The sequence below is a fragment of the Tinamus guttatus genome, unplaced genomic scaffold, assembly GCF_059628265.1.
Source record: "Tinamus guttatus ecotype Peru unplaced genomic scaffold, ASM5962826v1 Tinamus_guttatus_pri_ptg000456l, whole genome shotgun sequence".
Taxonomy (NCBI): Eukaryota; Metazoa; Chordata; class Aves; order Tinamiformes; family Tinamidae; genus Tinamus; species Tinamus guttatus.
The window spans coordinates 407,767-420,512 of record NW_028288990.1 but is presented as its reverse complement, the minus strand read 5'-3'; the positions used below and the strand labels follow the sequence as shown (position 1 = coordinate 420,512).

General features: G+C 43.6%; 2 protein-coding genes across 3 annotated transcripts in view; one reads left to right on the top strand and one right to left on the bottom strand.

Annotated features, from left to right (window-relative positions):
* The window catches only part of FBXO11 (F-box protein 11), a 62,572-nt gene extending 61,167 nt beyond the window's left edge, over positions 1-1,405 (top strand). For both annotated transcript variants that reach the window (XM_088532156.1, XM_088532155.1), the window contains exon 23: positions 79-1,405. In XM_088532156.1, the coding sequence (XP_088388282.1) occupies positions 79-208 (130 nt within the window). In that variant the 3' untranslated portion in view covers positions 209-1,405. The remainder of the gene's footprint in view (positions 1-78) is intronic.
* MSH6 (mutS homolog 6) lies at positions 1,372-12,127 on the bottom strand. The gene is made up of 10 exons (XM_088532116.1): positions 11,862-12,127; positions 11,422-11,624; positions 10,450-10,574; positions 7,413-9,957; positions 5,754-6,019; positions 5,046-5,163; positions 3,091-3,180; positions 2,311-2,465; positions 1,925-2,127; positions 1,372-1,540 (listed from the first exon to the last, which is right to left on the bottom strand). The coding sequence occupies exons 1-10, from the start codon at positions 12,125-12,127 to the stop codon at positions 1,459-1,461; spliced, it is 4,053 nt and encodes a 1,350-aa protein (XP_088388242.1). The 3' UTR covers positions 1,372-1,458.
* Positions 12,128-12,746: the final 619 nt, after the last annotated feature.

The window sequence follows — 12,746 nt, the reverse complement described above, 5'->3', positions numbered from 1 at the left end:
TATGTTCCCAAGGAAGGGGTCGGGCAGCTTAAGCAAAGCACTCCGAGCAGGAGAACTAAGTGCTCTCTTTCCTTATAGGTTTTTCTGTGACTGCGGTGCTGGAACACTGTCTAATCCCTGTACGCTTGCTGGAGAGCCTACACATGATACAGATACACTATATGACTCTGCTCCACCTATAGAATCTAATACATTGCAGCACAACTGAATTCCTTTCAGAAAGAAAGTCCTGCCATTCTAATATCATAACTGTTAAAACTTTTTTTTTGGAGGAAGTTATACTTGCCCATTTCTGCAGAAAGAGACTGTATTAAAGTGGATATGTGAGGTGTTGACACTATGGAGCTCAACCTACCAAAAAAGAAAGTGGCAATATGTTGACTCAGGATAACAGAACTGGGCGTTTTAGCATTACTGTGTAAACAAAGACTTTGAAGGGACAGAAGTGAAGAAAAATAAGCTGCAATTTTGTACAGATACCAACTTCTGAAAGCTGGTGTTTTTACAAGTAGCATTGAAACGCAGTCCAATTTGCAGTAGTACTATTCTGTAGACAAGCAGCATTCTTTGTTGCTGCCTTTATGGACATGGGTACCAATTGCTTTTGTAACATGGTAAAAAATGTGAGCTAGCACTTCTGCATTTCTTTTGATTTTTTAACATTTATTCAGATTGAGAAATATGATTTTGCTTTAATCTCATGTAGTTTGTTTCTAATTTCAAGCAAAAAAAATCTTATTGTACTTGAATGTGTCCTGTTTTGTTAGCACACCTAGACTTGCTGTAACTGTACTCATGTCCCAGTATGTACGTTCTTTCTATGAAAGAGAAAACACTAATCTTAAATTATATCCAGCAATGTTTCTGGTGTCCTCTGAAGTTAGAATAATCTCCTTCCCTTCCCCAGCAATAGTCTGTACTCAAACCACCCTAACAAAAAAAGCGAGTGTTTTAATGAGACTTCCTAGACTATAATGCACTATAAAACAAAGTACCCATGTAACTAAGTTTTGTGAATGAAATTTTACTATGTTTTAAAGTACACAGTAGAAAGTCTCCTCAAAACAGTCTTGTATTTTACTGTTCATAGTTTTTTTTTGAACAGCCTGGACATTACTTAACCTGCTGGAAATCACAGCAATTTCCTGCTCTAATGAAGCTGAGACAAGTATATATACAGCCCTATACAGTTTCATAGCTTTTTTTCCATTTATGTGTATTGGTGACAGTGGGTAATCAACAGCCTGAAAGTGTATGCATGTACCATAACATCTAGACTTAATATATTGTGGAGTACTCAATAACCATTATGTAGAGGGTAGGTAAGAATTAAAAGGGTTTAATTTCCTAGGAAAGACAATGGAAAAATGGTCATTTTTAAAAAATAAAGTTTATTAGATCATAATGTTGTCTCATACCACCTTTTTGAGAAACTGCCCCTACGGCTACAGTGTGTTCCTAGAGGTGACTGATCAGAGTGGTAAGTTTCTGAAGGGCCCTTGTGTCACTTGTTGCATCATCCACCACCAAGCAGAGATACCTATGGCAAAAAAAGGAATCAACTTTACCAAAGCAGAGATACCTATGGCAAAAAAAGGAATCAACTTTACCAAAACAGAGGAGCCCAGGGTGAATCTCCCCCTAACTCCAAGACATTAGAATTATACATGTTACTCTGTGTACATCTTCAAGGTGGCTGCTGTCAGTCTCTAGTGCCTGTGCTTAGCCCAAATTCAGTGCAGCACCTAGGGCAAGTTACACCACATCCCAGTCTGACCTCCCTGGCCTGTGAAGGACTCTTGATATGCACAGCAGGAGCTTCTCCCTTCCTCCCCCCTGAAACTTGCCTCCTAAGCAAAAGTCCCTGCCCTTCTTTTAAAAAGGGCTGCCTGTAATGAAATGAAAACGAAAACGAAAACCTTACCTAAATATTCTCAGCGAAATTGTTGTTTTTTCGAACTCTTTTGCTTTTCTGTGCCCCTTCTGAACAACCTCCTCTGGAATATTAGCAAGTCTTGCTGCATTGAAGCCATAGCTTTTGGGACATACTCCTTCAATGAATTTGTACAGGAATGTAATTGTTTCCTGGCTTGGATCTTCTTCACTCTCATTTTCAACCATACATGCCTAGAAAGCAAGTTACCACAAGTTAGTATGTTTGGCTATAGAACACCTGATGTACCATACCTTCTCATGCTTTTTTGTGACTATAGGCAGAAGACTAGAGAAAACATGTACATCCTGCTAGTTCTGAGGGGGGAAAAGCATGGCCTTGGTGCTCTCGCTACACTCCCTGCAGCTTATACCTACCATGTGTCCAAGGCGCACGGCAGCACAGTGTGAATGATCCTCTACCAGCGAGTGGTAGTGGGTGGAGAACAGAGTTCGACACTTGATTTTTTCTGCAAGCTCTTTAACAACTGCACTTGCTATAGCTGTTCCATCAAAAGTAGCTGTGCCTCGACCTGGAGGAGAAATTTGAAAAGCTTTATCATACTCATGAATTGAATTTATTTTGGTAACACTTAAGTCCTTATTTTACTTATTACTGTTGGGAGGGTCTCTGCAAGTGCAAAGATTAATACACAGGCAAAGAAATGATTTTCTGAAGACAGCTGCCAAATGCAATTCATTGCTTCCCCTGTATCGATTCATTTTGTTTGTTAGTCTTCCACACAGTGAGGCAGAAGAAAAAGAGCAATGATGGTTAAGAGCTGACAGCATCTATCTGTGTGAAGTGACTGAACACTGTCCCACAACAATCATGATCTCTTCCACACTGCCCAAAACAAACATTTCTGCTCCCCTGAGGCTGGCTACTGGCTTGGTCAAGGTCTGCTGCAAGTGATCATGCATTGATTATGATGCACTAGGACACTGGGAAAAACCAAGCTAGGAGTAGTCTAATAGTGATTGCCAGGGTGTGCTGGGTTCCTGGGATGACTAACAAGCACAGCCTTTAGGAGGACAGTTATATTATACTATACAACTAGTTAGCACCATGATCCAACAACCTCTATTTGTAAAAACCTGGCAGCTAGTCTTTAATCTTAGATTTACTTTCAGTCTATTACAGAACAGGCTAATTACCTAGTTCATCCACAAGAACAAGGGAATGCTCTGTTGCATGCTGGAGTATACTGGAAGTCTCGCTCAACTCAACAAAGAAGGTACTTTCACCTTAAAGACAGAAGCAAAGTAGTCAAAAATCTCTGAAAACACAGCCAAAAAAAAAAAAAAAAGATTTAATCTATACTGGAGTTGGCATGAAAAAATGGGTCTGTATTTGGCAGAAAAAGGATAGTGCGGTTCCTAAGGAACACAGGCAGTATAGTTGGGTAAGTAAGAGCAGACAAATAGAGCAGTGTAAAAGCTGATAGTGCTGGTCAGAGGTACCAGCTGGGCAAAAAGAAGGGGTGCAGAGGAAAGGGGACAGAGGGGAATCTCCTGCCTCTTCGCAGTTGTACACACAAGCCAAAGGTGGGTGCAAATTTTCTTAAGTGAAAAATCAAGCAGAAGCCCTTAAAATGACTAAGAAACTAGACCTAATTAGAGGACATTAAAAACCAAACCAGTTAAAGAGATTTGCTCAGACAGGTTAAAGGCTAAATTCAAACATACCTTTCTGGAGTGAGGTCTACAAAAATTACAGCTCTGCTGTTAAAAGCTGAACAACTGAAGGAAGTTCCAGCAATCTAGACAACACTGCTAAGCTTGATATTCTTTTTAGCATACTGGAAGTATATTTTTAGCATTTTGAAAGTAGACACAGAAAAAGTTAGACTCTTGTATGCTGTAAACCCAAGGCTACAAAGTGGAGATTTACCTATTTAACTGAAATAATCTAATTCAACAGCATGTCCAAGATGGCATGTGTCCTGCCAGGACTCATTGAGTTAAAATTCTAGCTCTAACCCACATAGTTGTGCTACACCATAACCTCTTCATGTGCGTTACTGAAGGGTGTCTAGCAAACCTGACTTAACATGTAGGGACTCTAGAGGGGAGGCTCAACGGGGCAGGTTTTGAGAAGTATCCACATCAGCCCTGCTGGAAAGCGAGATTTTTTTTTTTCACCTCTTCCTTGGAGCCTACTGGCACACAGAGATTCTGACACTATCTCAAGGACAGTCATTTAAAGATGAATAAACATCTCACAGAGGAAAGAAAGCAAACACCTACTGGGATATGCAGCCACTACTATTTTCCACTGAAAGTACTTCTTTCCAAATTCCTTATGTGTAGCACCTTCAGTACACTAAATCCTTCCATATTCACTGACCCACATGATTCCATATGAAGATCCCAGAAAATTTATGCCTTCTTTAAATGAGTTATGATACAATTTAGTAACATAAAAATACTCATTTCTTCCAGCCCCAAGAAATACCCCCCAAAATCATCACCACAAGCAGCCTTTCCCAGTCCAGTTGCTGTATCATTCTCCACTTCTATCACCCTCCTTGTGGGAGGAATGAAAAGTTCCAAGAAGCCACCACTACTCATGCTGACAGAGGCCTCTGCCTTTCTCCTCATTGGAAGAAACAAGACTTCAGCCTTGGGGAAGGCATTCTGATACAAACTAAGGACATTCTGGCCTAGGCAGAAAGTAGAAAAACATCTCCTCTCAAATGGAGACCTGAACAACACTTTTCTATTCCAGAAAATTAAAGATGCTCCCGTAAGTATAACACTAATCAATTATACAACATCCAAGGAGACACTGCTCAGATTTGTATCTAATTGTAAGGCTGTAGTATTGAGGTCACTAAAAACTGATCCAAGCTGTCTGTAAAAATGATTCAAGAGAAGCATATTAAACAGATAAGCCTAATTACAGTCCTGCTTCTGCTCCACAGACCACAATTCTCCAATAGGAGATAAAAGAAGAGGGACTTGCACAGCTCTTAATAGTAATACAAGACTAAAGACTGTCCCTTTGCAACTGGCCACTCAAAGCACTAAGGAAGCATGCAAAAGGCACAGAGAGAAAAAACCCACTCACTTGGTTGTAAAAGCACCTCAGACAGATTTCAGACACTCACCTGACATAATTCTGTCTGAGGCACCCAGCCTTGTGAATACTCTGTCGATAGGTGTAAGTCTGCAGCCCTCAGCAGGTATGTAGCATCCCAGCTGGGCCATTATGGCCAAGAGACCAGCCTGAAACGCAAACATACAACACAGTTTCATTATGTGGAGTGTCGGTTCCACACAGAACAGCAGAATTAAACTCAATCTTCCCCAAAAAAAGGCTACAATACCTAAAACTTCCTACGGTTTTAACAGTTCCAAGTTACAGCACCATCTCAGGTACAATTAAACCGCTCCGAAAACCTCCAAAACACAAGTAACCGCAGCAAGTGTTGTTCATAAAGCGATGTTTTCTAGGTAGCCCCTAACTTTTCATGTTGTTCAAGCTGCAGAAGCATCTTCTGGGAGCTGGGCCCAAATTCCAGGGAAAGACCACTCAAGAAAGATAAAAGCTGCTCTATCACATTTTCCAACTATCTCTCAATAATTTAGCAAGGAGTGAGTTTTAAGTGTAAACAGAACATCTACTATCTAAATGTATAGGGCATTTTCTACCAGGCTGTATTTTTTCTTTATAGCATAATTGCCATACTGTTCTGAATGCCTTGAATGCCACTGTTGGGTCCTCCTTTGAAGTTACAACAGTGAGACATTTAATTTCCTCACACGCTCTACTCGGGTACTCTAGTATACAACACCCTACGTAGCAAGTCAATCACCTGTCTCATGAGCGTAGATTTGCCACCCATGTTTGGGCCAGTCACTAACACGCAGGAAGCTTCACTACTGCTGTGCTCATCTTTGCAGCCTATCACGATGTCATTAGGAATAAAATCATCTCCAAAATAAGTCTTTGTAATGCATGGATGGCGTGAACTCTTAAGTTCCAGGAATGGAGGAGAACTATCCACCGGCAGCAGAATTACAGGTCGGCACAGGGGTCCATCACCACCTTGACTATAGTTTGCAAGGGACATCAAGACATCTGTAAAATTAAAGGAAGTTCTAGTTAATTCATGTTTTACTTTTCTTTCTTTATTCACCACTGTATTTACTCATTAATAACATTTTGGGGATCACAGTTTTTCATCTTCCTAAAATCAATATCCTGAAGTACACCAAGTAAACTGAAGACATTCATCACTTAGCTGTCCTCATTTCTTCAAGATTTCTACTGATGTCATATTAAAAATAATCCCTTCTGTAATTGTTTCAGTTAGAAGGCTAACACTTTTTTATGCACTTGTGTAAATGCTATTTTTCCTTGTGTTGTTTTTTGATTTGGTGACAAAGAGATGAGGAATCTGCTTCCATGACAGCCAATTAGTTTAAGAACTATGATATTGGTGGAAAGTTGCCAGAAAAGATTTATGTAAGTAGTAAAACATTCTGTTGTCTTAGCAGAAGGCAAAGACAAAAATCCCAATCAGCACAGTTCTGAGGTTCTAAAAACTGGAGAAAAATAGCCAGTACCCACAAAACAAGACCATTCAGACCATTTCAATGACTTGAAGCATTGCACTAACTATGGTATTGAAACAGGTCTGAACCTTCAATCTCCACTGACTTTAATTATTTGCCCTGACGCTACAGTATAGAGTCAGGGCAAATCTGATTCTCTAATCCGATTTTCTTCCCAACTCTCACAAACCCACTCGGAGAGCAAGCTCCCAGCGCTCACCGTCTGTGTGTCCTCCCTTTTCTGCTATGCTGGGATTTAGAGAGTTCTTACGCTTCCCTCGGCAAAGGCAGAGACATCCCACAGGGCCTCATGCTAGCAGAAAATTCACGGTACAATAAAGCATCAGTTTAGAAAATATGTAAAGGCTACACAGCGGACTTCTTCCCCCAAAACTTAAAGAAGATTTGGGGAAGTTAACCTATTACACTGCCTTCTTCACAATAATGAAGATCACCACTATTTTTCTTTTTAAAGGCTGCTGAGAAAACAGCATTCTCCAAGGGAAAAAAGAATGACCAGCTGGTTATATTTTTTTCACCCCCATCTGCATCATGCTCTTCCTTTAACGAGCTACAAAAGAGAATCCTGGATGCAAGGAGAGAGCAGCCACACTACCCTGAACTGAGGGAACACTCAGCCGGTCACGTGCACGGTCACAATCTCACAATGGGACTGAAGACAGAGTTTGCACGTGTCCCGATGTAGCAGTCCATCTGTCACAGACTCCTGTTCCCATTCTGACAGTAAACGGCAGAACTGTTAAAATTCAACAGTGGCACAGTTAACGCATCCCAAGGTTTTCAACTACAAATTAAAAGCTCACCATAAGCCTCTGCTGCTTGTCCCGAGCAGAGGTCACCATTTACTGGGTAAGAGTGGTTTTACTAGAGGTCAAAGCTAAGAGCAAAGCCCTTACCTAACACAGAGATGCATTCAACAGCAGTCTGCCAGTCCTTGCTGTTTTTATCAAAGTTGTAAAACAGGCGCCTCATGCAGTCCTTAAGAGCCGCATCCCTCCGCTCCTCGGCGTTAACCAGCGCGGCCAGCATCCTCTCGATCTCCTTGGTCCAGTAACGCTTGTACCCCTTCCGTGTCGACTTCAGCTCATACTCCTCGGGTAAATTACGCGAGATTGCACTTTCGGGTATTTCCATTTGGTATCGGTTCTTGCCTGCCCCCCAATACAGCATGGATTTGAATCCAAGGAGTTTGCGCTGTTTATTTAGGTACTCATTAAGATCTTCCTCTACAGCTTTAATATCCTGTAGTGCTTTATCGTAATCAGGGTCAAAGCCTGACTTTGGAGTGATCACTCCTGTCTTTCGAGCCTGGTTATGATCAAAAGCAGTATCCCACCTTTTAAGTTCTGCATTTAAATCAGGAAAACGGCCCTCTGGATTTTTGGCTTTGCGGGTGACTAGCTGCTTAAGTATTCTAGATTTGAAGTTGCTGGCAGTTTCTTCCATGGCATCTACAATTTTATTCATTACTTTAAACCCTTCCAGTGCAGACAAGAAGTCAGCAATTTTTTTTTTGCTATACTTAACTTCTTCATAAAAGATGGCTCTGCTGTCAGGATGGCTCTGACTTTTAAGTGGCGATCCAATACTGTGAATTTTGCTGAGGAGTCTTTCAAGGTCAGGAAGTTTCTTCAGGTCCTCACTAACTTCAGACATTTTATCAGGCACCGCCAGAAGGTCTTCAACAGCATCTAAACGATCGTTGATGGATTTAGGGTTACAGAGGGGAGTGCAGAGCCACTGCTTCAGGAGCCGCTTTCCAAACGGTGTGCAGCAAGAGTCAATCCTTTCTAGCAAAGTCCCTTCTGTGGTACCGTTAGTTCCGTTCTGTAGGACTTCCAAGTTCATCAGGGTGACTCCATCCAGCACCATCCGCTGGTCAGTTTTGGCAAAAACACTACTTGAAGTGGTAGTCTTTGCGATATCCATATCCACAGGGACATATTCCTCAAAGTTCCCCAACGATAACAGCTCCTGATCAATTAAGCATTTTTTGAGATAGAAGATACACCCTCCCAGAGCTGACAGAGCTAGTTCACTGTTTTCACCAGGAGTTAACCCCAGCGAATCACTCTCGGAAGTCATAGATTTGATAACAGACGGCAGAGAACATCCGTCATCAGAGTTCTGTTTCTCCTTGAAATATTCTTCTTCAAGGAGAACCTTTAGTGTTTTAGATGCATTCCAGAACTGGGACCCAGAAATCAACCCTTCCTGAATGCAAGAAACAAGTGAGCCTTTCAGGATCTTCTGTGTGTCCACAGAAAGGTTGCCCTTCTCAAAGAGCACCTGCACAGGAGTGTAGTGAGCGACCAAAGTTCGGAACCTTGAGCAGTGCCGGTCATCGGAGAACTGCCCGACGTAGAACTTCCCTACTGAGGTGTCAACAAAACAAGCTCCAAAGACACGATGTCCGGAGGAGTCTTCTTTTTCTTTGATGCTCAGAAGGTATTTGTTATGGTTCTCAGATGGGTCAGAGTCCAGAACACTGTAAGTCTGAGTTCCTTTAGTAATGATTCGACAGATCTCTCTGCGTATCACCCTGTCGAATTTTGTTGGGTGAGACATGGATTTACAGCGCACTTCCATCATCTCAGGGGTTTCTGTTTGCTCCACACGGGCTACCTTGTAGCTCTTCTGTACGAGAACATCTGAAAACCTGCCAAATGCAGTTTCTGGGAAACCTGAATGGGCCCAAGTGCCTTTCATGAATATCAGGCCCAACTCATTTACACCCGTGACCGCATCCATATGATACAACTCATAGAATTTTCCAACCTTGTAGCAAATTACAGCATCAAAGTTTTGGCTTTTCAGCTGCCACCACCTCCGCATTCCTGGGGTACACTTGTTAAGATAGTCCTCAGGTACATACAGACTGCAAGGGTCATAGTCAGGATCACCCTGTCGCCTCCTGTGCGCATCCTTCCTTTTCCCTTCCTGCAGCCAGTCCAGCTTTTCATGCTCCCACACTGCAAAGCCACCATTTCCTCCACTGCAAGCATTTGCCTGAGATTCAAAGTTTTCAGGTGCTGCAAAAGAAGTTAGCTTGGACTTAGCTTCTGAAGAGACCACTGCTGCTATTTTGGGTGTTTCAGAACGGTCATTTCCCAAGCTGGTCCTTTTAGCAGGCTTGCCTGCGTCTCTCCTCTTTCGTTTGGAAGAGACTTTAATGGGACTTTCTGCAATGCTCTCTGTGTCCATCTCTGTGTCAGTAGACTCATTTTCATCCACCCCACTACTAACTTCTTCACTGCTTGCTGCTTCTTTCACATCAGGCTTGAACTCAACATCAGAATCATCATGATCACTGTCAGAATCCAGCAGCCTCCTCCTTTTGGCTTTCACGGTACCTCTCCCACTATACGCTGCTCGCTTATTGGTCTTCACATCCTCCTCGCTGTTGCAGCCATCACTGTTGCCTGAAACACTTTCACTCATCTGCTGGAAAATAAATTACTTGACATATTAGAAATTCTGGCTACAAGATAAAAGTAAAATATCACACTTGCAAAAAGAAGTCTGAAAATCCTGTATAATGCAGTAACTATTATACTTAAAAGCATGAGACAGAAGAATCACAGCCGAATTGATTTGTCTTTAGATTTTTTTTTTCCCTGAACAGTCAACTGCTACTTCCCAGTGGTATAATTGCTCTTTGTATTCATTACTACATCATTCCTAACTTGCATAAATGATGCTGAGGAAGAAAACATTCAAGGTATACAGTGTATGAAATTCAGCACAAAGGAGAAGTGTTTCCACAAGCCAGCTCCATATTATAAACAGTATTATAAATTGGGCTACTGGTGAAGAGAAATAATAACACTTTTCTGAATAATGCACTGTTTCTGAAAATGACAGTAAGAATGAAAAAAGAATTACCTCCATTTCCTCCTCCTCCTCCTCTGTATCTGAAGGTTCGTTGCAGACTGCAAGCTCAAGCCGCTTAGTTTTATCTTTACTCATTGCATCATCTGCCAGCACCATTGCTCTTTTAATTTCAGGCTTTGAGCTGTAAAACATACCTCCCTTCAGGGCCTCCTTATCTGATGAACCTGTAAAGTCACAAATAATTCATTAGAAACTGAAGTTAGCCTAGCATTCAGCCAGCCAGTATTCATACTTTCTCTAAAATAATAGCAGTCTCTTTAGACTATTGGAGGCCTTGGCCTCCAAGCAACAGCTGCTCACCAGTCATGCCATCGATTTATTCTGGTGCAGCAGGGGATGGAGCAAGGCCTACAAGTGACAACACTACTGTTTCCTATTCCTCTCCAACAGCCCTTCCATGTCACAGATTCCCCTTCTGCTGCTTGTAAAAACAGAGGAACCTGCAGACTAGAAAGGAGTCCCAAGAAGCTGGCATTCATCTTAATTATGAGCTTGAAAAGTATTATCCAACAGCAGTAGATTTATAAAATATGGGAAAACAGATTATAATTATTGCTAAAGTGAAAACATCATACAAAATGTTGGCTTGAGTTTTGGATTCTGAAAAACTGCAATTCCCAAATACCTACTTAAGAAACTGGGCTTGACATTCTTAACATTTTTCAGAATTTCCAGGCTAAAGCCTGAGATACTGGATTATTGCTTTAAATCTTTAAATACGTGGGAGAGAAAAAGAAAAAAAAAAAAGAAAAAAAGCAAGCTTTAACTGTGCATTCTAACCTCACAGAAAACAGAGCGTTTAGTGCTTTATGTCCAAAGACTCTGTAGCCATGAGCACACCTGTAACCTGAACCCCTGTAACTTGTATTCTCCAAATTACAGAGTACAATATATGCCTTCTAGCTCAGCACTAACCCTGGTTTTGCTCCTCCTTTATGAAGGATACTCCATGGCAGCTTCCAAAAGAAGTGGCATATTTTCCTTCCTAAATGTTTTACTTAGTTCCCTTACCTGTATATGGCTTCAGGTACTTAACACTGACCCAGCCCCTCGTGGGGCTGTCATCAAAGAACTGCACGTGGACACGCGCAGATTTCCCCTTCCCCCGGACGATGGTGCTCTCGCTCGGGTGGTTGTACACGAGGCACGGCCACCACGGGTAACCCTCCATCTTGGCCCACACCAGGTCACCGGGCGAAAAGTCACAGGAGACGCTGCGGACACAGCACGCGCAACGTTGCAATATTTAAGTAACGTTTTAACGAACCTCAGCCTACCGCACTCCTCATAAGTCTCGGTGCGCACTTCTGAAGAGCGCCCGAGCAGCCGGTAATAACGGTCGCACCTCCCCATCCCCCCGCCGTAACGGCCCGCGCGCCCCGCCCCTGCCCCCCTACCCCACGGCGCGCGCTGCCGCCCCGCCCCCCACCCCAGCCCCCGCTGGCGGTTACCCGCGAGTCTGGGCGGCCGCGCCGTCACCTCCGCCTTTCGCCGCAGCCCTTCCCGCCGCTCCGTTGGTGACTGCGGCCCTGCCCGCCGCGCCGCTGGTGGCCACGGCGGCCTCGCGCCCGTTCTGCTCGCCTGAGGCCCGGCGGCCCGCGGCGGGCGGCGCCGGGGCGGCAGCGGCCGGGACGGCGGCGGCAGCGTTGATGTTAGCGGTGGTGGAGGCCGCGGGGGCCTTAGGGAAGAAGCGGAGCAACGTACTCTGCCGCGACATGGCTACGGCGGGAAGCGCCCCGCCGCGAGCGCGCCAAATCCGCCCCCTCGCGCCAAACCTGCCGCGCGCCCCAGCCCCGCCCCGCGCCCCAGCCCCGCCCCGCCCCGCCGCCTCGCGCCTGCGCGGCGCACGTGCCTTCCCCCCCGCCCCCCTGCGCGCCACCAACCGCCCCCGCCGGGCGGCGCCATCTTCGCTCGCAGTTGCTCGCGGTTGCCGCGGTCCCTGGGGCACTTCCCGAGGTAGCGGCTTGTAGCGAAGTTTGATTTAATTATTTTTAATATCTTTATTTTTGTTTTTTTAATATCTATCGGCCTTAAATGCCGATGGTTTTTTTTCATTTTTTCATTTTTTTTCATCGAAGCATTATTTCATTGAAGCATTACAGCTTCAATGTTATGAAGAATATAATATTAATATAATTTAATTAACGTCTCTCTGTGTCTTTCAGCACAGCTTTTCCTTCTGTCAGGATTACCATTTAATGCTGCTAGCTAAAACCTCTCCCAATGTTCAACACAGCTGTAGCAAGTGCATGGCTTGCTACACCACCAGAGTAAAACTTGCTTCAAGTGCAAGGTAGAGATGTTACCGCAAGAGGGCAAAGCAAGCCTAAACAATA